Genomic DNA, 23489 nt, shown 5'->3' with positions numbered 1-23489 from the left:
GGCACTCGCGAAAGTCACCCACCGAGGTAAAGGCATTCTTGAGGTTTCCATACTCAACCTGAAATTAAGATGCACGAGTCTTCATCACCTCGACGATTTCTCTTTTGCCTTTCCTCTCCGCTTTACGAACAGCCCGCGCATGATCACGAGTAAGTTGCGCCTCTCGCTCCAGCATCTCGCCTTGCACGCGAGCGAGATCCCGCTCCGCTTTCTCCGCTTTGAAGCGGTAGACCATGGCTTCTCGAGCCCAGCAAGCTCAGGCCCTGCAAAATCGATTGGCATGTTATAAACATATACACAGGACAATCCCCAAAAAATTCTCAAAAAACTAACCCATTGATGATGCGAGATCCTTCCGCAACGACTCTCGGCCTCGCCGATTCTTTCGTAGGAGGAGGAGCATCGAAACCCGATGGCAGCCCAGCAAAGAAATCATCGAAATCCGGAATAGGGGCCTCGCTCGAACCGCTCCCGTCGCCGTAAGCAAGGTTCGGATCCCATCCTGGAAGCATAGAGTCATCCATCGAAAACTCTATGTCGCCAAGATCGACATCTTTTCCCTTACAAGAGCTCGACTCCTGCACAGCTGTTGGAGCTTCGACGGGATTTTGGTCGTCGGGTTCGGATTCGCTTCCCGTGTCTGCATCCAAAGTAGGACCGGGTTGCACGAATCTCAGTGCCTTCCGAACCCTCTTCGGCGTAAAAGAAGTCCAGAAGAAGGGACCATTCCTGAGAAGATCCCTTACCGAAATGATGTCCTTGGGGAACGGAGCGAAAGGGTTGATGAAGGGACGATCATTCGGCAACCTCCGGAACAGTGGAATGCAACTCTCTACGACGGACGCAGCGTCCATACGAACAAAGAAAAAAAACTTCTTCCACGAGTTGAAGTTCGAAATAAACTTCTTAACCACTGACATAAATTTCCGAGGGACCAACCTATGCTTATCCGTACCCCTGACAAGTTGAAGCCTCAAAAGCGCTTCATAATGATCAACGGAAAGGGAAAGGCCATGCTCGTAGCTTAGGATCAGGATCCCAATAAGATGCTGAATGGCGAGGGGTGTCAACTGACTTATCGCAACTTCGAAACGATCCAACACTCGGACGAGAATTTCGGGTATGGGGAACCATAGGCGACAACGCACTATGAACGCCTCATAGCAAGTAAAGTAACCCTCCGGGGGGGTGTTAGCACATTCCCCGCGGCAGGGAACCCGGAACTCCACAGAATCCGGGATGCGGTAGAATGATCGCATCGTACCGAGAAACTCGTCAGTAGTCCTGCTTGCATCCTCTTCCTCGACTCCACGATGGACCAGGACCGGGAACGGCTTCTCCTTGGGAGGGGTCAACGAGCCATAATGAGCAACCCACCATGCCTCGTTCTCGGCAGGATGCACCGAGTGAGGCACGAACTCCATCTTCGAAACGACGAGCTCTTCATAAGGACTCGCGGACGAAGATCCTTTTCTCGCAATCTTTTTCTTGCTCGACATCTTTACACTTCTCTTGAGAGAATAGAGAAAAAGGATGGAGAGAAAGATAGAAAGCTTTTTTTTTAAGAAAGATCTTAGAGAAAAACAAGAAAGTGAAAAAATTATGGAACAAGTTACCTCCCTTCTTATAATGCATGAGGATTTACTATTCAAGCTCGGACTTTCGGATATTAATTCCATCCATCACGCCTAACTTGCCAAACATGCCTAACCGCACGCTAGGATCCTACGATGCATGATCCTAACGGGCTGGGGGGCTAACTGTTGGGGTCAAAAACGGTTACGACGGAATTACCACCCGAAAATCCTCGGAGATCGTATTTCCGAAAGAGATAGTAAAAGAAGAGATGTAATTTTCGTAAAAATAACCAATACGAAGTTTTTACGAAGAAGTATCCTTTGGGATTCAAACCGAACAAACCAAGCTCGGTCACCACGCATACACGCCGTCCGGTCGCTATGCAGCAACAAACCCGAGTGAAGCTCGGTCGCTACGTAGCGACCGAGCGATCATCCCGCTCGGTCGCTACGTAGCGACCGAGCTCGAGCCAAAGCTCGGTCGCTACGTAGCGACCGAGCGATCGTCCCGCTCGGTCGCTACGTAGCGACCGAGCTCAGTCAAGCTCGGTCGCTACGTAGCGACCGAGAGATCGTCCCGCTCGGTCGCTACGTAGCGACCGAGCTCAGCCAAGCTCGGTCGCTACGTAGCGACCGAGCGATCGTCCCGCTCGGTCGCTACGTAGCGACCGAGCGATCGTCCCGCTCGGTCGCTACGTAGCAACCGAGCGATCGTCCCGCTCGGTCGCTACGTAGCGACCGAGCTCGAGCCAAAGCTCGGTCGCTACGTAGCGACCGAGCGATCGTCCCGCTCGGTCGCTACGTAGCGACCGAGCTCGAGCCAAAGCTCGGTCGCTACGTAGCGACCGAGCACTCGTCTCGCTCGGTCGCTACGTAGCGACCGGGCTCGAGCCAAAGTTCGGTCGCTGTGTAGCGATTGAACCTTTCCGAACATCGATACGACACCAGTCCTTGCATTCTCGTCAAACCTTCGAATGCTATCTCCCGAAGACCGTAGCAAGCTCAGTCCATGTTTCCCCCTATTCTAATTCATCAATAAAACTTCGCGGATTAGAAACCGCGGAAAACTCGTAGTAAACGTGTCTAGTCGGAAGATGGCCCAAAGGGACCTAAAACACGACTCGAGGCCCATCCTACGATTTTTCCTAACCAAAAGCCCGTGAACCACAGCATGGTTCACGCTTGGCCCACGAGGAAGGATAAATGTCAAGTTTCCGCGGATAAATACGGAAGTTTTGAAGATAATTGTGAAGATCGGGAAAAATGGAATATCTCCATTTTTATGCTATGACGGCTTAAGGGCAGAAGAGTAAAAGCGTAAACCGACCTTGGAGCTAGTATATAAGGAGTCCTAGGCGAGGAGCAAGAGGGAGAACTTTTTTCAGAGCAAACTTAGCACTTAGAGCAATTTAGGCAATTTTCCGTTTTTGTTATTTCGAGCTGCGACTCAATTAGGTTTAGCCGTCTTAGGGTTACTAGAACTAGGAATCTCGCCGACAGCTCTCGAGCCCAGTCTTATACCTTGTTGTAAACGCTCATACGCAAATTCGGAATAAGATCTTCTTTGCTCTCTTTCTCGATTTATTATACTTTATCGTTGTTATTCTCGTGTTCTGATTGCTTGACGTGTGGTAATTAACAGATATCCGGGTCCTCTGGAAAATTAGTGTTTTCCTAGTTTCCTTATTTAAACGGAAATCGACAGTGTGAATTTCGGTTCCCACAAACTTCAAAGCAAAACAAATACTAAAAATCAATATCCGTTAAAATTGAAGTAAATGACAAATATTAAAATTTTGGGAAGCGGATATCCAATCCGTCAATATATAAATACATGTATATCTTGATTATATTTAAAGTTTTTTAATGTATAAAATTATATACTTATTATTCTAACATATGATTTGATAAATTTTATTCACATTATTAATTATATAAAAGTATTACATAGAAGAAAGAGAATACATTTATGACAATTATAGTTCTTTTCTTAAGTTTTTTGTTATTATAATTGTTAACTATGTTCAAAAAATTTACAAAATATGTAGATTCACTACTTCTTTTAATTTTCATCATATATATCATGCAAAAAAATATTTTACAAAACAAATTTGTATCAAATTTTTAAGATTATTTGTGTTAATAAAAACATATGAGATATCCGTAAGTATTCGTAAATATCCGCAAATATCTATTTATTTTCCGGATATCCGTTTTCCGAATATCTGTATTTTTCCGAAGCAAAGTAAATAAAAAATTTAGATATCCGTGACATACGAAGCAAATCACAAATACTTTTAAAAACTTGGATATCCGAACCGTGCCCATGCCTAGTAACACATATCTTAGTGATCGTTGGAACTATGAATTTTTCTTATAAAGATAATTAACTAATCTATTTTAATAGGATGCTTTATCATATTAGATACATGAGCAACACATATTTTTGCTAAGGGATGAATTATATCTCAAATTGTAACATAAAATTTTGTAACTTATACATATGGTTCAAGAACATGACTAAATAATATACTCAATAAATCAAGTAGTTTTTTTAAGGGTCAAAAATCAAGTAGTTATTCTGTCAAAAACAAGTGATTAATTCTTTCAACAAAAGTTACAAACCAAGTAATTTAAATGTAACTTGATATGAGGTACATTTTATATTTTCTTGAACCAAGTAATCAGCATGCCACATCAGCATTTTGTATACTCCACTTTAAAAAAATGTGAAAAAGTGTCAAGCTCATGGCTCGAACTCTGGTTATTGAAATATAAACACTTATATTTATACTACTATACTAAAGGAAACTTTGTACATTGATGGCCGAAACTAATATATATTTATGAAGGTCGGGAACCTTGCTTTCTTCGGCTTCTGAGGGACGGGCCTACAAGTGTATTATGAGTTATTTTTAAATGGGATTTATCACGTTATATGAAAAAAGTTCAAGTTTGCAACAATTATAATTTTTCCATATTGTAAATTGTCGTCGTTTAACATGAGTTAGAGTTTGATGTTAGGGGTTTTCAAGGCTCCTAAGACAAATGTTGTAGTATAAATGATTGTCGAACCAGTTCTGAGGGATATCAAAGCATTGAGAATGCAAGTACTCACTTAATCTAAGTGCAACCAATGATTTAGATGGGTTTTAAACTACTACTAATACTATAAATCAATAACAGAATGATACTCTCTTGACTAAGGGAAAAGAGAACTCATGAGCATAGGGATTAGACCTTGGTGATCAAGTATCGAACTAAGGATGTCAAATGATCAATCAAACTATCAACCTTAAGCCTAGACACAATTCTAAGCAAGCTCTATGTCTAGATGAATGCTCATTTGCTAACATATCTCAAACATCAAATGTCTTTGGTTGAATAATATGAAAGCAATCATTACTAACAAGTCTATTAGCTATCTTAGCACCTTTAACAACAAATGTCTTTGGCAAAGTATACTAAAAGCCTAGGAGAGTTGTCTCAGGCATTTCATCAAACACCTTTTGGGTGGAAAATGCCTATTGATCAACTTTTGAGTGGCCAACTCAGAAGATGCATTATGAATACTCTACTAGCAAGGAAATATGAATGATCTACACTAAAATATACTAGCTCTAACCTAATCACCCTTAATCTCCCTAACTCATGAGTTCAAAAGGTGATTACTCACTAATCTCCATGATTCCTCTTAAACCCATATTGGATTTCAGATTAATCATGTAGAGAAATAGATAAGAAATCAACAAGAACACAAGATGAAAGCAATGAAATCTGAATCAAAAGAGGTTTTTTACTAGTTCTTCTCTAGAAAAGAGATTATTTTGCTTCCCATGGCTTACAAAGTACTTAACTTAGGTTAAGAAAGTGTAAAACATCAAAACAAATGACCAAAAGGCCCCTGAAATAACATAAAAATCGTCCAAGCAAAACACGCGGAGCGACCTAGCATAGTCGCTCCAGGAGGTCGCTCCCGACGCGTTTTTTTGTGTCTCGACGCGTCAAAACGCGAGTGACTTGAGCTGGTCGCTCTGGCTGGTCGCTCTGGCTGGGATTGACTTGAGGTAGTCGCTCTGGACTGGTCGCTCTGGCTGGGAGCGACCTCGGTAGGTCGCTCTGAGAGGTCACTCTGCGATGCTCGACCAGGATGGATATGCCTCTAGTAAATTGATTATAACTCCTTCATTACATCTCCAAATGACTTGAAACTACTTCCATTAGAAAGCTAACTCAATTTTCTGTGTCTCCACAAAATCTTAGCAACAGAAGATTTCTCTAAAGGCTCCATCTATGCTCATCTTTCACCCCCTTTTGGATCACTATGCTCCCAAACATCTCAAATCACTCCATGGCACACTCCAGCACCTAATAAGGACAATGAATGCAAAATGCAACCTAGAAATGACTAAATACTAATCTATATGATGAAAATGCTCATGGATGAAGGATAAAACAATGTAAATATGCAAGATATCAACTCCCCCAAACTTGTTCTTTTACTTGTCCACAAGTGAACTTTCTAGAACTCATAGGGAGAGAGGTTGAAGGTGGGAGCACATAGCCAAAAGAAACACAACTAGCACACTCTCTTATTACACTCTAGCTTCTCTAGGCCTATCTTAACTCTTTTTGTTCTTACACTCATCATCAAGCATCCACACATTCAAATCAACCAACTCTCACATTCATTAAGCACAAAACATCAGATGAATTCTTGCAAATGGTCAGTTGGTCCAAGTCATTTGGTTGGGTAAGGGAAGGCTTTTATTCAAGTGATTCAAGAGGTTCAAAACATATGATCTTTAAGGTGGTTTACTCTCGAAATAAGTAGCCTTGACATTGCACATAATATATCTAAGAAAGGGATCAACTCATGCATACAATGCTCAATCTCCATTGTTCTACCCTTTTCACAAACATACAATTACACAATCATTCCCAAATGTCAAACCCAACTCACATCTCTCACCAAAAGATCCTAAGAACTTTAACTCCTTCTCTTTGAAATCTACAAGGGATTTTTTCAAAACCTCAAAATATTTCTTAGCTCCTAACAACTTTGCTAGCCCCTTTTTCTTTTTTTTTTCTTTTTCTTTTCTCTTTTTTTTTTTTTTAGGTTGGGGGCCAAGACTTTCAAAACTTGAGCTAGAAGCTTCTCTACTTATCCCAATAAAACAATTCACTTAAGCACAAAGAGTCTATTCTTTTTCTTTTTCATTTCTCCCAAATCATAATCACAACACTCACCCCCACCTATAGCTAGACAATAGAGTGCCCAATCTAGCAAGAATGAAGATCAAGCATTGTCGTTCCCGATACTCTCAACATTATGCACATGTAAGACTTTCCGAAAAAGGCCTCACTCATCAAACAATGAAAGTTTAAAAGGAGGGAAAGGTTTTGGGAGTGGTCTACCACTAGAGTTTGTCAAAAAAGATTGGCATAAAAGATGTGACAACTCAAGTGTGTATAGCCATGACTTAGTACACAAGGGACCATGAGCAAGAAGCATTAAGTTCGTTCAGTTCAAATAAGGTTGTAGTTGGCTTCAAAGACTAAGTTTCAGCAATCAACAAGTTTCAGGAAGAGTTTTCAAGGCTCGAAACATACAAGTCTTTTTGAGAGGTGCAAAAGCTACTCAGGTGCAACGTAGTGTTCTTTACAAGGCATTTAAAATCATTGCTCCCAATGCAAGTGAATGCAACCTATATGCTCTAGACTCTCCTAGAAATGCAAATGATGCAAACTAAATGATTGTTTTTTTTATATGCAAATAGGTGTGCAATGCATGACTCAATGAAACAACATCAAAGCAAACATGATCAAATACTTGGTACCTCCCCCAAACTTGAGTTACACAGTCTCTGTGTTGTCAAGTAGAGAGAGATACCGAAACGAAGACTAATATGCAAAAATGAAATGGTATATACAAGGGAGTGTGGTGGTTTACCTTCTATGGGGAATGAGTAGAGGGAGATGCTCCCTCCTCGTCGTCCTCAGGTGGTAACTCTTCAAGATGCTCATCAGCAGGAGTGGCCATCTCTTCAATGTAGAAGGCTTGCCCGAACACAGTTGGTTTCCTCATTTTCTCCTTGATGTCAAAGTGGAGGATGTTCTCTTTACCCAAATGGAGATCAATCGTGCCTTCCTTCACATTAACAACAGCTCCTGCTGTAGCTAAGAATGGCCTTCCTAGAATCAATGGGTCTTGAGCCTCCTCACCCATCTCAAGCACCACAAAATCTGTAGGTATCTCATACCTTCCAATCTTCACAGGGAGGTCCTCTAAGATGTCCACAGGATACTTCACTGAACGATCAGCTAACACCAGAGAGAGTCTACACTTCTTGTACTGAGTGAATCCAAGCTTCTTTGCAACAGACAAAGGCATCAAGCTGACACTAGCTCCCAAATCGCAGAGACATTTCTCAAATACCATAGGTCCAAGAGCACAAGGTAGTGTGAAGCTTCCTGGATCCTCTAACTTCTCTGGAACATCAAGCCTCTGGATGATGGCACTGCACTCATGGGTAAGAATCATCATGCCTTCCATCTCCTTCTTCTTTGCAGCTACAGCATCTTTCAAGAACTTGCTGTATTGAGGAATACACATAAAAGCATCGATGATGGGCATTGCAACCTGAGTTTCACTCATTTTCTTCTCAAACAGAGCCTTGTACTTCTCTAGCAGCTGCTTCTTGAATCTAACAGGGAATGGAAGTTTGGGTTCATAGGGAGGAGGAACAAAAGAACTTTCACTTGCTGGAGTAACAACTTCACCATCCTTTAATGTCTTCTTCTCTTCCCCAACCTTTCCTTTACCTTTGGCTTCCACTATCTTCTCCAAGATCTCGTCATTGATCTTCTCATCAACAATCACCACTTCATCATCTATGTTGATGGCAACCCCCTCACTTAGTTTCTCAGCATCCTTGGTGAGGATTCTAGGAGGTAACTGCTTACCACTCCTAAGGGTGATAGCTTTGGCCTCCTTGGGGTTTTGGTCAGACTTTCCAGGTAGAGATCCTTGCTGGCGATTCTGGTGAGTGTTCATGGAAGCAAACTGATTATCTAAATTCCTGACTGTAGAAGCAAGGTGTGAGAATTTGTTGTTGAGCTCATTGTAGCTCCCATCAATCTTGGTATGAAGGTTCTTCAACTCATAACCAACATGCTTCTCACTTCTAGTCTGAGACTCCAAGATTTGTTTCAGTAAGGTATCAGTGCTGCTCTCTTGAGGAGCAGAGGAACCAGACGAGGGGTTTTGCTGAGGCTGATAGCTGCCTTGCTGGTTGTTTCTAGGCGGATAACCACTCTGTTGGTTGTTGAGATAGGATTTCTGTTGGTAGTTGTTGTACTGAAAGTTGGGCTCTTTTTTGTACCAGCTACCATTGTTGTTGATGAAACACAGCTCTTCCTGACCTTCCAAACCCTCAACCTCATGAACAACAGGTGGTGTCTCTTGGCTTGGGTTACCCACAAAGTGCAGCTGCTCTTGGGTGGCTTTATCAGCAATGAGGAGGTCTATCTTATCCTGTAGAGCCTTCAACTCCTTCCTCGTCTGCTTATCATCTGTTCTACTGCCTCTGTCGTGGTCTCCACTGTAGACTGCGTCACTCTTTACCATGTTGTCAACCAGCTCCTCAGCATCCTCCTCAGTCCTCCCCAAGAAAAACCCATTGCTAGCTGTATCCAGTTTGGCTCTGTACTTAGGAAGAGCACCACGGTAGAATGTGCTCAGCAAGCTCTCCTTAGAAAAGCCATGGTGTGGGCATTGAGCTTGGTAGCCCTTGAATCTCTCCCAGGCTTCACTGAAACCTTCCAAGTTCTTTTGTTGAAAGCTGGAAATGTCATTTCTCAACTTAGCAGTTCTTGAAGTAGAGAAGAACTTCTCCAAGAATGCTTTCTTGCAGTCATCCCAAGTGGTGATAGAGTCGCTTGGTAGAGACTTCTCCCACTGACGTGCCTTATCCCCCAATGAGAAAGGGAATAGCTTGAACTTTAAGGCATCTTCGGATACACCATTGGTTTTTGACAACCCACAGTAGCTGTCGAACCTGTCCAAGTGATCAAATGGATCCTCTAGAGCCAAGCCATGATACTTGTTGTTCTCGATCACGTTGAGGAGTCCTGATTTGATCTCAAAGTTGTTAGCTGCCACAGCTGGTGCTCGGATTCCCAATATATGACCATGAATGTTGGGGCGGTCGTAAGTGCCAATGGGTCGAGCTGCTCGCTGTTGGTTTTGTGGAACGTTGTTAGCTTCATTGACACCCGCATCATTTTGAGGTATGTTTTCCATATCAGTGTCCAATCTCTGCAAGTGAGCCTGTTGCTCTTCTTCTCTTCTCTTTCTAGCACACTCTCTCTCTAAAGCTCGGATGTCTGCAGCTCTTGGAACTAGGTTTGATGGACCCCTGCTCCTCAAGTTCATGCACCTGTAGATTAAAGGGAGGTGAAGATGAATCAGTAACAAAATAAAATAAAAATGACTTAGTCTCAAGCAAGTGACTAAATCTCAATGTTGAAATCTACTCAGAATTTGGCAACGGCGCCAATTTGATGTTAGGAGTTTTCAAGGTTCATAAGACAAATGTTGTAGTATAAATGATTGTCGAACCAGTTCTGAGGGATATCAAAGCATTGAGAATGCAAGTACTCACTTAATCTAAGTGCAACCAATGATTTAGATGGGTTTTAAACTACTACTAATACTAGAAATCAATAACAGAATGATACTCTCTTGACTAAGGGAAAAGAGAACTCATGAGCATAGGGATTAGACCTTGGGTGATCAAGTATCGAACTAAGGATGTCAAATGATCAATCAAACTATCAACCTTAAGCCTAGACACAATTCTAAGCAAGCTCTATGTCTAGATGAATGCTCATTTGCTAACATATCTCAAACATCAAATGTCTTTGGTTGAATAATATGAAAGCAATCATTACTAACAAGTCTATTAGCTATCTTAGCACCTTTAACAACAAATGTCTTTGGCAAAGTATACTAAAAGCCTAGGAGAGTTGTCTCAGGCATTTCATCAAGCACCTTTTGGGTGGGAAATGCCTATTGATCAACTTTTGAGTGGCCAACTCAGAAGATGCATTATGAATACTTTACTAGCAAGGAAATATGAATGATCTACACTAAAACATCCTAGCTCTAACCTAATCACCCTTAATCTCCCTAACCCATGAGTTCAAAAGGTGATTACTCACTAATCTCCATGATTCCTCTTAAACCCATATTGGATTTCAGATTAATCATGTAGAGAAATAGATAAGAAATCAACAAGAACACAAGATGAAAGCAATGAAATCTGAATCAAAAGAGGTTTTTTACTAGTTCTTCTCTAGAAAAGAGATTATTTTGCCTCCCATGGCTTACAAAGTACTTAACTTAGGTTTAGAAAGTGTAAAACATCAAAACAAATGACCAAAAGGCCCCTGAAATAACATAAAAATCGTCCAAGCAAAACACGCGGAGCGACCTAGCATAGTCGCTCCAGGAGGTCGCTCCCGACGCGTTTTTTTGTGTCTCGACGCGTCAAAACGCGAGTGACTTGAGCTGGTCGCTCTGGCTGGGAGTGACTTGAGGTAGTTGCTCTGGACTGGTCGCTCTGGCTGGGAGCGACCTCGGTAGGTCGCTCTGAGAGGTCACTCTGCGATGCTCGACCAGGATGGATATGCCTCTAGTAAATTGATCATAACTCCTTCATTACATCTCCAAATGACTTGAAACCACTTCCATTAGAAAGCTAACTCAATTTGCTGTGTCTCCACAAAATCTTAGCAACAGAAGATTTCTCGAAAGGCTCCATCTATGCTCATCTTTCAGCCCCTTTTGGATCACTTTGCTCCCAAACATCTCAAATCACTCCATGGCACACTCCAGCACCTAATAAGGACAATGAATGCAAAATGCAACCTAGACATGGCTAAATACTAATCTATATGATGAAAATGCTCATGGATGAATGGATAAAACAATGTAAATATGCAAGATATCAGAGTTCTTCATCATTGTCTCAGATAAGTTTGAGTTATGGAGTTACGCCGTGTGTCTGTTCGTAATATACTTTTTCTCCGGTGAACTCTTCATCTCTCCATCTTAAATTGCTTGATCATAAATGTTCATGATTTGTAGCCCCTTTGTAAACCATATATATATGATTCTCATCTTTGATGAACCCAATCTGCATCTCCACAAAACTCATTGATTCCTCTTAGCTTTAGCTATCTTCTAGAAATCTCTCTCTCTCTCTGCCTCTCCAGTTCTTCAAACCCTAGCTTTAACCAAACCAATCGCCTCAACTAAAACTCAATGACACATACATCGAGTCAGCTAAACAAATACAAATTACACGGCCAGCTATTTAATAATTTACAAATTTACTTTCGTAGATGCTTACGAAGAAAACGAAGACGACAACCATGATCAGTGAAATTACCTAAACAATAAGACAGAGTAAGTTACGAACTCTGATAAATACAATTGTTAATTCACAATAAAAAAATGATCAACCCAATGATTGAAAACAATGATCAACCCAAAACGTAAAATTCACAATTACAATAACATTAGAAAATATTGAGAAGAAACAAGAATTTTGTTCACAACCATGCGTTTGCGCGAAGGTAATGCCGCTACTATATCTATGAGCATAAGTCCTTGATTGATTGATTAATGAGGACGTTCGAATAATTGAATTAATGGAAAATCATGTAGTCTTTTACTAGAACTTGTACATTAATATATACTCCAAATTATATGATATAAAGTTATATCATATAATCTAACTCGTTATATTTTTGATTAAGTTATTATATAAATCTCTTTATGATCAATGAAAACGTTTCTAGGTCAAAAATAAAACAAGTCTTATTCTAAAATTTACTTTTAATTTTGATACTGACTAGATGATAAGTTTATGTGATTAATTGTTTCTAGACTTTCATCAATCATTTCATGATTGTCTCGTCGTCTCGTTGTTTTGCTTGGTTGGAACTTGGAAGCGTTGGGAGCTATATATACGAAATACGGAAATAGAACAAAAGAAAAATTTAAGAGCATTATGTGTCTCGATAGAACAATGTCATAATCAAAAACTTTAATTGCAAGCCGAAAATAAATCACCGATACAAATTTCTGCATCAAACTTCCTTTACTGGAGTGGTTAAGTTTTGTAGTATACTGTATACGTAGAAACCAAAATATTACCTTTTAATTATTATATGAGCCATGCATGGAATTTCTCCGCTCTATTGCAGTACAATTAGATTTTTATCACATTAAATTACGTATTTTAATGTAAATAAATTACATGTGCTGGTTTTATCAAATTGCATAATCAAGTTGTCAAATGTCAAAAGAAGGATTCATCGAACTTCTGTTTTGACCATTTGAATATGAGAAAAATTAGCTAAACAATATATTTTTTTTTTAACAGGAGGTTCAAAAGTGATCCGTAATCCGCATGTAGTTTCTGTTTTGCCCAAAAACCTGTCATCCGCACGTGATTTCCGATTGTCAACCATCTAATCCCCTGGCCCGGAACCAGGCGGCACTAATACCCATTACTCTAGGACCCGCGATTAACTTTAAATTTGGGAAGGACGTAAAGCATTCCGTAGCCACAGAGGATATTCGAACTCGGGTCCGTATTAATGTTTTAACTACCTCAAGACCACTAGCCCACCACCCCGTGGTTAATTAGCTAAACAATATACATCTTCGATATCACACTTCAAATGTTTCTTTGTGACTCCATGTTTATTTTTATTTCCACCCGGATTGCAATTCTTCAACTTAGTTACTCCGTTCCGCATGCATCATTTTTGTTTTGTTTTTGAAGAAAGGGTTTTCATTAATATAGAATTTGAGTCAAACTTACAAAGCAATCGTCATGCATCACTTATTCTACTACATTCAATCTTTATTATAAAAATACAATGCAAAAAGTCTTTTTTTTGTTAAGTATGTGAATTTTCAGTAAATCAATAATGATGCAGAGAGATACATTCAGCTTGATGAATCAAAACCTACTGTATCTAAATCGCTACTCAAAGCAAGTGCGTCTTAGGGAGCCACAAAAAAAGCTAAAAAGAACTCACTAAGACAAACAAAGTTTCAATCCCAGCCATATGGATGTGATTAAAGCTTGACTAACAATATGGTTCAATTGACAACCATTAAGTTAACAGCAGACCACAGCGAATAGATTGATGCCGGGACCTGCATCAAAACCGCACGAGTCCAAAGAGGTCACAGCCGGAGAACAGTCTGAGGGACCGCAGACCGTCCCGAGGGCGACTCCAACCGTGGAACAGGCGAAGCAGGGTCGGCAAGTCCTGGTCCGGCCATTCCTAACCAGTGAAGTCCACTCCAGACGCTGCTAGCTCAAGAAGACGGCAAGCTGCACTCCTGAGAATCCAAACCGATGAGGAGGAACCAGCAGATGAAACGCAGGTGGAGTACTGGCAGATGGAAGCGGAGGTTTATACGGCTGAACTCCGGTCCCATCCCGCGAGCAGAGCACAAAAGGTAACCAGTTACAGAACATCAAGAGAGGCAGGGGACAGTGGCTATCAACCTTCTGAAACTTGAGAAGCGGAGGAACAAGAAGCTCCCATCAGCAGGCGGAAGAGGAGAAAAGACCCATCGAATGGAGTAGGGACATAGCAGAGCAACGGCACGAAAGCTCTGAGTCAACCCAAACCCCAGACAGTTCTAAAACCTAACTAGGCGCCATGGTGATTATCGAAGAACCAAACCAGAAAGAAGTCCCCGACGATAAGCTTTGGTATCGTCTTTTTAACTCAGAACGAGAGAGGGAAGTTTTTACCAATAGCAGCCGGAAGAGGAGACAAGGGGAGACAGAGGAGGCAGCGACAAGAGAGGCAAAGGCAGCGACGCTCAGCCACTCCGTCGGACCCTCCAAGAGAGAAACTGACCCAGATCCGCTCGAAATCAAAACCCTAGATCTACCACCTAGACGGTGCCTCCTGCTCAGATCCGACTATCCACATCCTCGCCATCACTCCAGGGAGACCGAGGACACACTCAGTCACCGTTTTGATTCGCCGGTTCCGGCCGAAAACCGACGAAGAACCAGAGAAGAAGAGCAAGGAGGATATGGAGAAATCGAGGCTAGAGAGGGGATGAAGCTGGACTCAGGAGCGATTGGGGTGGCGACCGACGGGTAGAGACCCTCCGTCGGCCACCGGAACGAGAATCAGCGGTGGCTTTGTCGAGTAGAAGATGAACGGTGGGAGAGAAAGAAAAGAGAGAATCTACTCTCTCACCTCTCTCTAACTTTTTCAACTAAAAAACATATAATGGTTTATGCAAAAAGTCTTTATTCTATTATAATCTCAAATCCTAATTCTGTTTTTAATCGTCAGCTTCATTGGATTTTCATTGTATTAAAAACGCATAATCTTCTGAAAACTCAAAGAAACCCATAATAAAAAGCAACAAAAAATATGGATTTCTCCGTTGCTAAATTGACATAACAATAAGTCTTATCACTGTAATATTGGATTAAAAGATAACGAAAGAGTACAACGTAGGATACATGGTTTTTATAGTCAGTAAACCTTATTTCAATTATTACATATCTTGATAATTTTTCCAAGAGAATAATTTCTCTGAGTTTTAGACCTGTATTTTCGGATATAAAGTTGGAGCCAACCTTGGTTTCGCACATGCGAGTAGAGGTTTGGCCATGAACAAGTTACTGTCCGCTGGAACAAGCTCGACTTGACTTTTGTCATTAGGGAGGGTCCATTCGAACCCCTGAAGAAGCCTGGCGAGCAACATTATAGTCATAGATGTCCCAATTTTAGTACCTGCGCAGCCACGTCGACCAGTGCTGAATATTACGAACCTCATCTCAGGCTCCATCAAAGTCACGTCCATTGAGTTTCCAACATGGCCAGAAAGGTGGCGTTCTGGCTTGAACACGTTAGGCTCGTCCCATATATTAGGATTGCGACCAAGCCCTAGACGGCTCACAAGAATTTGACTACCTATTATTGCAAAAAGATAAATCAAACAAGTCATATAATGTTCGACTACATCTTGTTGGAATACTATAAATCATTTTGATGCTTGATCACTAGATTTTTCAGAATTTAATATCCAAGATAACGTTTTACGGCGCCGCTATATTCGTCGTCATTTTTGTCTTAATTGGATAATGAAACGATTATACTACTCTTTTTGTCATCTTATGTAAATTATGGTGCCTTGTTGCCAAATGAAAGTTCGCTTAAGATAACATGAACAATATAGCAGGAACATGTCAGATTGCTTTTTTCAAATGTTTCCTTTTCCACACACTAGATTATTGTCCATGCACATGCCTTACATCACTTACCTGCTTAAGTATGTCATACAAACTTACGTCACAAATGTATTGGTCTAATTAATCAATTATTTATTCATTTTATTTGAAAATTTATTTACATTTTCATATATATAAAAGATAAGTTAAAAATAAACATCTTTGTAATCTTATTGATATGTCAAGTTTATTTAGTTTGTACATTGTACCGTTTATGAATACTAACAATGCAATAATTATAATACTGATATTTTGCTAACTTAAAAAATATATCTATAATAAGTGAGATACTTTGAGACTAAAGCAAATTTTGTCTCATCATCGTAAATATAACCGACGTGGACGGATGCAGAAAATAACTTGATGTGAAACAAAAAAAATATATATATACATCTAAAATAAATTATACCTTTAAAATTGTATATCTTACTTTTTGATAATTGATTTTAATAAAAGAGAAAAAAAAATTCATAATGTCAAATGTTCTTTTTAAGTAATATCATAAAATTAAATTGCACGTAATAATTTTATTATAAACATTTTCATTTTAGTTGTTATTTTAATTTAAGTATTGAAAATGAAAAAATTAAAAATAATTGCTAAAGTAAAAAATAAAAACTTATCTAATAAAAGATAATTAAAATAAGAAAGCGTGTTAGAAAAAAATTGAAGGAAAATTTTTAACAAAAAAAAAATTGAAGAAAAAACAATGATAGTTCACAATATCAAACTTAAGCTGTGTGACATGATTAAACTTTTAAAACCAAAAAAAAAGTTAACTTCCGTAGGTATTATTATTTTATATATTTGCACAAAATGTTTATTTTACTTAGGCTGCAACTGGATGCACATATTTTGGAATAGAATTGTGTGGAATGAGTCATTCATGAAGATTCCATAAAAATGTTACCATTTGAGATGAATTAAAAATCAAATGCAAAGAATGGAATGGAATGGAATGGAATATGTGGAATGCAATGGAATGTAGTTGAAAAACATTCAGCAACAAAAAATCTCGTGAATGTAAGGAATGAAAGGAATAAAAAATAAAATAAGAATTTTATATTAATTAGAGTTTTTATTTAATTTAAAATAAATCTATTTTCATTCCACTACATTTCTACAAATAACTATCATTCATGTTAAGTAGATACTTATATTTTCATTCCATTTATTTTTATAACTGCTACTGTTCCATTTACACGTATTCCATTTTTTTTGAATTCATCCTATTCCTCATATTCCTGTAACTTAAAACCAGTTGCAGCCTTAGCATTAGCGTGTGGCTCCGCTCTGACCATATATATAATAAACCGAATGATTTTTACCTTTGGGAACGAAATAACCAGCAAGAGTAGTATCTTGTCGGGCTCCGTGCGGAGGCATGAAGGCATTAGCTGGGTGAAGCCGGAAAGATTCTCTACTACAAGCTTTGATGTAGTTGAGTTGTGGTATGTCTGATTCTTGCACAAGTCTGTCTTTACCAACTACCACGTCCAATTCAGTAGTGGCTTTCTCAAGAATCCCAGGATTATTCAACATCTCTGCTATCGTCCACTCCACATTATTCATCGTATTATCAATTGTTGCAACATTGATATCCTACAAATGGGATGATATATGAATAAAACATTAAACCCTAATTAATGTTTTGTCATAATTGGATTACCTTGCACTGAGCCCTAATCTCATCAAATGTGAACAAAGGCATTCCTTGGTCATCTTTAAGGGTGATGAGAATATCGAGCCAATCTTCTTCAGTCTCTTTACCGCCTTTGTTCCTCCACGAATGCATTCTCTCGTGGATGATCGGGTCGTTGCATCTGTTGAGGATATCAACCGCTTCTCTGACCTCCTCCTCCTCGTTATCGATGTTCCATCCTCTAAGAAAAGGTAAGTAATCCGTTACATTAAAGCTGAAAAAACAATCTAGAGCTCGGTAAATTGCGTCCATATGCTCTTTCTCTTTTGGCCCGAGACCTCCGTCCTCAGCGGCTACATCAAAATGCCTCTGGCCAAACATCATCCTCATCATCACGGCATGGCAATACGTTAAGGCAATATCTCTCACGTTAATGCACCCTGGTTGGGGGAGATTAAAAACATACGTGACGATATTATCCGCTTCTAGTGTTCTATCACCGAGGGTTTTGTTCAACGTTGTCGGAGACATTAGTTTTGTGGTCATCATTTTCTTCATCAGCTTCCAATTCTCTCCGTAGGAAGAGAAAACAATTTCTTTGTAGCCATGGCTAATAAGATTGCTCGAGTACGACTCTGATCTGTCTGCAAGAGCCTCGTGTTTTTCTCTAAGCACTTCTCGGGCGATCTCGCTTGAGGTTACGGTGATGACGCGGACCCGGGCGAAGCGGAAGCAAGCTATCTCCGTTTGCATATCCTCCATGGAACGGTGGATCCACACATGAACCGGTCGGTTCATGATCATATGGAACAAGTTCCCTATGATCGGCCATCCCCGTGGGCCCGGAGGAAGCTGCTCTTTAGGTTTCTTGACTATCAAGAAAAGCATAGCGAGAGCCAAGACCAACGTAAAGGAAAATATAACAAGTGTGAAACTAGATGGATTAATGATACTCATGCTCATGGCTATAATTTGTTTTGTATTGGATTTTTGTTGGGAATGAAAAGTGGTTTTACTTTTGAGCTAGTAGTGAATGAATCTTTGCTACACGTTGTGTAGTACGTACTTTTGCCTTGCTATCTATTTATACCTTTCAAGGTTCCATACATAACCGTATAGATATTATTAGTTTCAGGAAAATTATTATTATCAATCAAAACCCTAATAAATATTGACGTAGGTAGCTAATGGCAGCAATTTAAATAATAGTTTTTTTTTATATTTTGACTAATACACCTTAAATAATAGTTATGGACAGAAGATAAAATTCAGTTATCGCCAAGCATCAAAATCGAATCTTGTGGAGGATCTTTATCATAGAAAACATTTTTTTGTTGATAAAATTATCATAGTGGTTTTCTTCTTTGATATAATAAAAATGCTTTGGCGGTTTAGTAAAGAAGCGTAAAAGCATACAGTGGTAAATGATAGTATACGTAGTGCACCAAAAATATTCATTGTAAACCGATTGTAGTGCGTTAAAGCACATGTAATATCGTTACTAAAAAATAAAATAAAATTATGTGCTAGCTAGTTCTGTTAACTAGAATAAATCTAAACGTCCACATGCCTTCCTTTTAACCAAGACGGTTAAGAAGTTAGGTATTGAACGTTTCGTCCACTTAGCTTCTCTGTAATCAAAATCAAAAGATAAGAGCTATTTAATTTTTAGGCTGGAGCTGTAACAAAGAGATTCGAAACTGGTTCTTGCAGGTTTAAAGGAGATCTTGTTTCATAATTCTAGTTTACAGCATTTCATTTTTAGACTTATAGCACATGCCAAGTTCAATCTACAAACAACCTTGTATGTTGTTTAGAAGGAGGTAACCCGAAACTGCACGCATCAGCACCACGACCCGCCAATGCTAGCTAGTCTCGACACCATTTTCGGCCAAGTCTCCGTCTTCCGAATCTCTCTTTACCGGTTAATGGATATAACCTACTGTCAAAAAGTAACTCGTACAGAGGAACAGATAGTTTAAAGCCTGTTTGGAAAAATTGACCACCACAAGAACATGCTCCAAACATGTCTCTGTAACGTTTACATTTTATGCAATAGTTTTTAAACTATCAACCCCCAAAATTTAACCCTCAATATATCTATTAACTTGTTTTAAGTCTCTCTCTACATCAATCCAGTTACTTGTAAGTTGTATGTTATCTGAGTGATGCGTATATAAGCTGGCTCGTGCAGTTTTTATGATAAGGAGTAAGAGTTAATATATCACATAGAAGGTTGTTAAGAAGTTTTAAAAAATTCAAGTGATTGTAGAGTATAATTAAGTGTATATATTTATAAACTATACGCACATATAGATTTTTTTTTTTTTGATAATTCAGGTATCCAGACCTCTCACTTAGTTCGACTATTCCACCGCGTCCAACCGGAACTGGCGAAGAAGGTCCTGGAAGCCAAACAGAAACCATGTTAAATCCGCTGTGGCTGGGGCTCGAACTCGTGATGGCGGGCACCTCAGCCGAGGTTCCTTTACCACCAGACCACGAGACCCGGTTACGCACATATAGATGTTAATAGTTTATTGAATGATGAGTTATATCATAAATTTTGGTCTAAATTTGACATAACAGTTATAACTTCGTCGACCAGAAAACTATAGCTCCGCTCTTCCAAGTCAAACAAAATGATTTGGTGAAGGATTCCAAGTAATATGATAGGCATGGTGAAAAGTTAATATATATGTTTTGTAAACGGCTTTGTTTTTTTTTCTTACTAAAATTTAAGTATATTTTATAAATCGGTCAATTTGTAAACGTAACCTAGTGTAAAAGGAGGTGCGTTTATGCATTTTGTACTCATCGCATAATGGTTTGTATATATTTTCAACATACTTATACGTATGCATAGATTAATTGCCTAATGGGTATGATTAAAAAAATTAATGAAAAGTTATAGAGTCCATGACTAGTCTTATACTATTAGTATAGCTTGCACATTACGTGATATAAAAGGACCAAGATATATACTTTCTTACAAATGTCGCTTCATTCATTGCAAATTAAAACAAGTGGCAACTCAGCTAATTTAACTCTTTAGGATTATGATTATTAGCATGTGGAAAATAAACTCTTTAATGATAATATTTGAAGGTAAAAAAAAAAAAAAACAATTTTCAGTTACGAAATTCAAGATTTAAACTATATATATTGACTAGACGATAAGTCGTTAAAAATTATTGTTCTCCAGATTATCTTGAATTATTTCATAATTGACTTATTGTTGTGCTCTTTGGTTGGGAGCTTTGATAGCTATGTTTGGACTTTGGATACACGTAAAGGACCGAAGAACATTTAAGAGCTTTATGTGTCCTAATTGAAAATATTATATCATAAACTTTGCAGGCCGAAAATAAAACACCGATACAAATACAATCATACAAATTTACATGTCGTCAAATTTCATTTATTCGTTTGGTTAAGCCCTGTGAGTAACTTGTGTCATTAAAAATAACTAATTGGCTTCTTTATCAATCATTTATAATGTTAATATATACATACATTTCCAGATAAATTCTGCTAGTTCTTTCTACTTGAATGATTAGAGCAACTTTAACGCTCAGTATATAAAACAAGGGTTCCTAAAAACAAAATAATAGTATTAAAATTAAATAAATAAGTTTTGATTTAAATTAAATCACATATGGAGAAAGATGCATTTAGACGGTGACAGATAAGAAGTAGAGGTTTTTAAGAACACCTCCAATGGTGGTTCTTTCCATTGGAGCTCTTAAAATATATTTTAAGAACTTTTGATTACGGGGTTCCACAAAAATTATGAATCCCACAAATATTTATATATATATAATATATACATACATATATACATATATGATATATATTTTAAGAACTCCAATGAGAAGAACTCACATTAGAGAGGTAGTCTAAAAGTAGCAAGATTAGAACTTTTTTTTTTCTTAATTTCTTTTAATTTTTTCTTTTATTTTTATTTTTAGATCCCCTATACATCCCATCGGAGCTGCTCTTAATCGCTATGTTGACAATATGAAATGTGAGAAAGAATTAGCTAAATATTTCATAGCTATTACGCCATGTTGAATTAGTGTCTTCTATTCCACTTGATCCAGAATAATCATTTACGCACTTGTTCCACTGCAATCAATAAATATTATCAAAGAAACTACAAAAACTCCAATTTGGTCTCGAGTTAAACTGATTGATACGGACAAATTGGCCCAAAATGCATGTATAGGTTTTTAGTCTTAAACTTCTGGGCTGATGCTTAAAAGATTTTGCTTCGACCTCTGTTTCTCTCTTCCTTTTGTAGTTAATAAAGAATCTCTAGTAGTGGAAGCACACTTATTTGAGTAGTTTGACTAAGAGTTTATTAATGTTTTTACACCAGCAGGTCCAAGTTTCAATTCCCGAAAAAAATGATTTATTAAACAATTATGCAGGTTACAGAGGAAAAACTTACAAAAAATCTTCAGGTGTTGATTGTTTGAACTAGTTTTTAGTTTTAGTTTTTGGTTTTTAGATTTTGGTTTTAGTTTTTAGATTTTGGTTTTTGATTTTTAAGTTTTTGTTTTGGTTTTCAGTTTTTGATTTTGGTTTCTAGCTTTTGGTTTTGGTTTTTAGTTTTGCAGTATTTTTAGTTTTTTAAAAGATGACTCGGACATTCTTTAAACAAAAAATAGCAATAACATATATAGAAATTACAAATAAAATATATAAAAAACAGTGATTGTTAATTAAAAATAAAAATACATTAAATTGTTTTAAAATTATTTTATTTTAAGTATGATATTAGAACAAAAAATAAAAATATCTATAAATTATGCAAAATTAAAATATTAAAATTTTGAAACTATGTATAAATTTTCTTTATAAATTACTTTTATTTTTTTAATCTTCAATTGCTATTTGTTTTTAAATTACTATAATATTTTTAATTACTAAAACATTTTCTATTTTTTATAATTTTAGTCATTTTGAATGTGTCTAATAATTGTTATAATTATTCAATAATTTTATTTATAGAAATAGATAACTAATTCTTTACAATTAGTTATACTATGGTGATGATTGTTTCAGTAGTTTTTAGTTTTAGTTTTTGGAGTTGTTCAAAAAAAAAATAGTTTTAGTTTTTGGTTTTTAGATTGTAGTTTTTGGTTTTTAGATTTTGGTTTTTAGATTTAGATTTTGGTTTTGCAGTATTTTTTTATTTTTCAAAAATTAATTAATGCGTTACTTTGAAATAATACAACAAAATAGAAATAAATATTTATATTTACAATTAAAATTATCAAAATACTGTGAAAATTATTTTAAATAAAATAAAATAACATATTTTAATTATAGTTTTATAAAAATTATATTATAATAAAATATTTATCATAAAATTTATATAAATTGCAAAACAAATATCTAAAAGTTTGAAACTACTTAGAAATTTTTCTTATATAAATTATTTTTAATTTTATGAACTTAAATAGCAATAGTTTTACTTAAATATATAAATTATATAAAAAATAAAAATTCGTTTTTCTACCCAAAAAAAATCAAAAATTCGTTTTTCGTTTTAAAAGCTCACAAAAGTTGGTTTTTGGTTTTTCTTCACAAATTGGTTAAACTTTTCAAAAACTAGTTTTCCTAAATTTTAGGGCTTCTATTTATTAGAAATCTTGATTGGCAAATCAAATAGTTTCTACAAAAACAAAAACTAAAAACTAAAACTTGATTGGATGAAAAATGGTTTTTGCAAAAACAAAAACCAAAAACTAAAGCAAAAACTACAAACAATCAACCTCTATATATAAATATCTAAATTATTTTTCAGATATAAATACAAATAAGTATTTTACATTATTATTTAAATATATATTTTATGTACAAAAAGAAACAAATTCGTTTTTTTTCTTTAAAAACCTACAAAAGTTG

The 23489-nt window shown here is 37.4% G+C and overlaps 1 protein-coding gene and 1 non-coding gene across 2 annotated transcripts; one reads left to right on the top strand and one right to left on the bottom strand.

Annotated features, from left to right (window-relative positions):
* The first annotated feature begins 9337 nt into the window (after nucleotides 1-9337).
* Nucleotides 9338-9444, top strand: LOC117132225. Its single transcript, XR_004455785.1, has one exon. It is a non-coding gene; the product is annotated as a small nucleolar RNA R71 (small nucleolar RNA).
* A 4103-nt stretch (nucleotides 9445-13547) lies between these two features.
* Nucleotides 13548-22281, bottom strand: LOC117132118 (dihomomethionine N-hydroxylase-like). Its single transcript, XM_033285691.1, has 3 exons — nucleotides 17601-22281; nucleotides 17260-17533; nucleotides 13548-15614 (listed from the first exon to the last, which is right to left on the bottom strand). The coding sequence occupies exons 1-3, from the start codon at nucleotides 18534-18536 to the stop codon at nucleotides 15241-15243; spliced, it is 1584 nt and encodes a 527-aa protein (XP_033141582.1). The 5' UTR covers nucleotides 18537-22281; the 3' UTR covers nucleotides 13548-15240.
* Between the last annotated feature and the right edge of the window lie 1208 nt (nucleotides 22282-23489).

This window comes from Brassica rapa, chromosome A02, assembly GCF_000309985.2.
Source record: "Brassica rapa cultivar Chiifu-401-42 chromosome A02, CAAS_Brap_v3.01, whole genome shotgun sequence".
NCBI classification, from domain to species: Eukaryota; Viridiplantae; Streptophyta; class Magnoliopsida; order Brassicales; family Brassicaceae; genus Brassica; species Brassica rapa.
Note: the sequence above shows the minus strand (reverse complement) of the source record. Positions and strands in the feature narration are given on the sequence as shown.

Excerpts from the sequence above, each read along its gene's own strand:
- LOC117132118 (XM_033285691.1), bottom strand. The coding sequence starts at position 18,536 with ATGAGCATGAGTATCATTAATCCATCTAGTTTCACACTTGTTATATTT. Across the intron at positions 17,534-17,600 it reads AGATTAGGGCTCAGTGCAAG|GATATCAATGTTGCAACAAT; the intron begins GTAATCCAATTA and ends TCCCATTTGTAG. Across the intron at positions 15,615-17,259 it reads TGGTTATTTCGTTCCCAAAG|GTAGTCAAATTCTTGTGAGC; the intron begins GTAAAAATCATT and ends TTGCAATAATAG.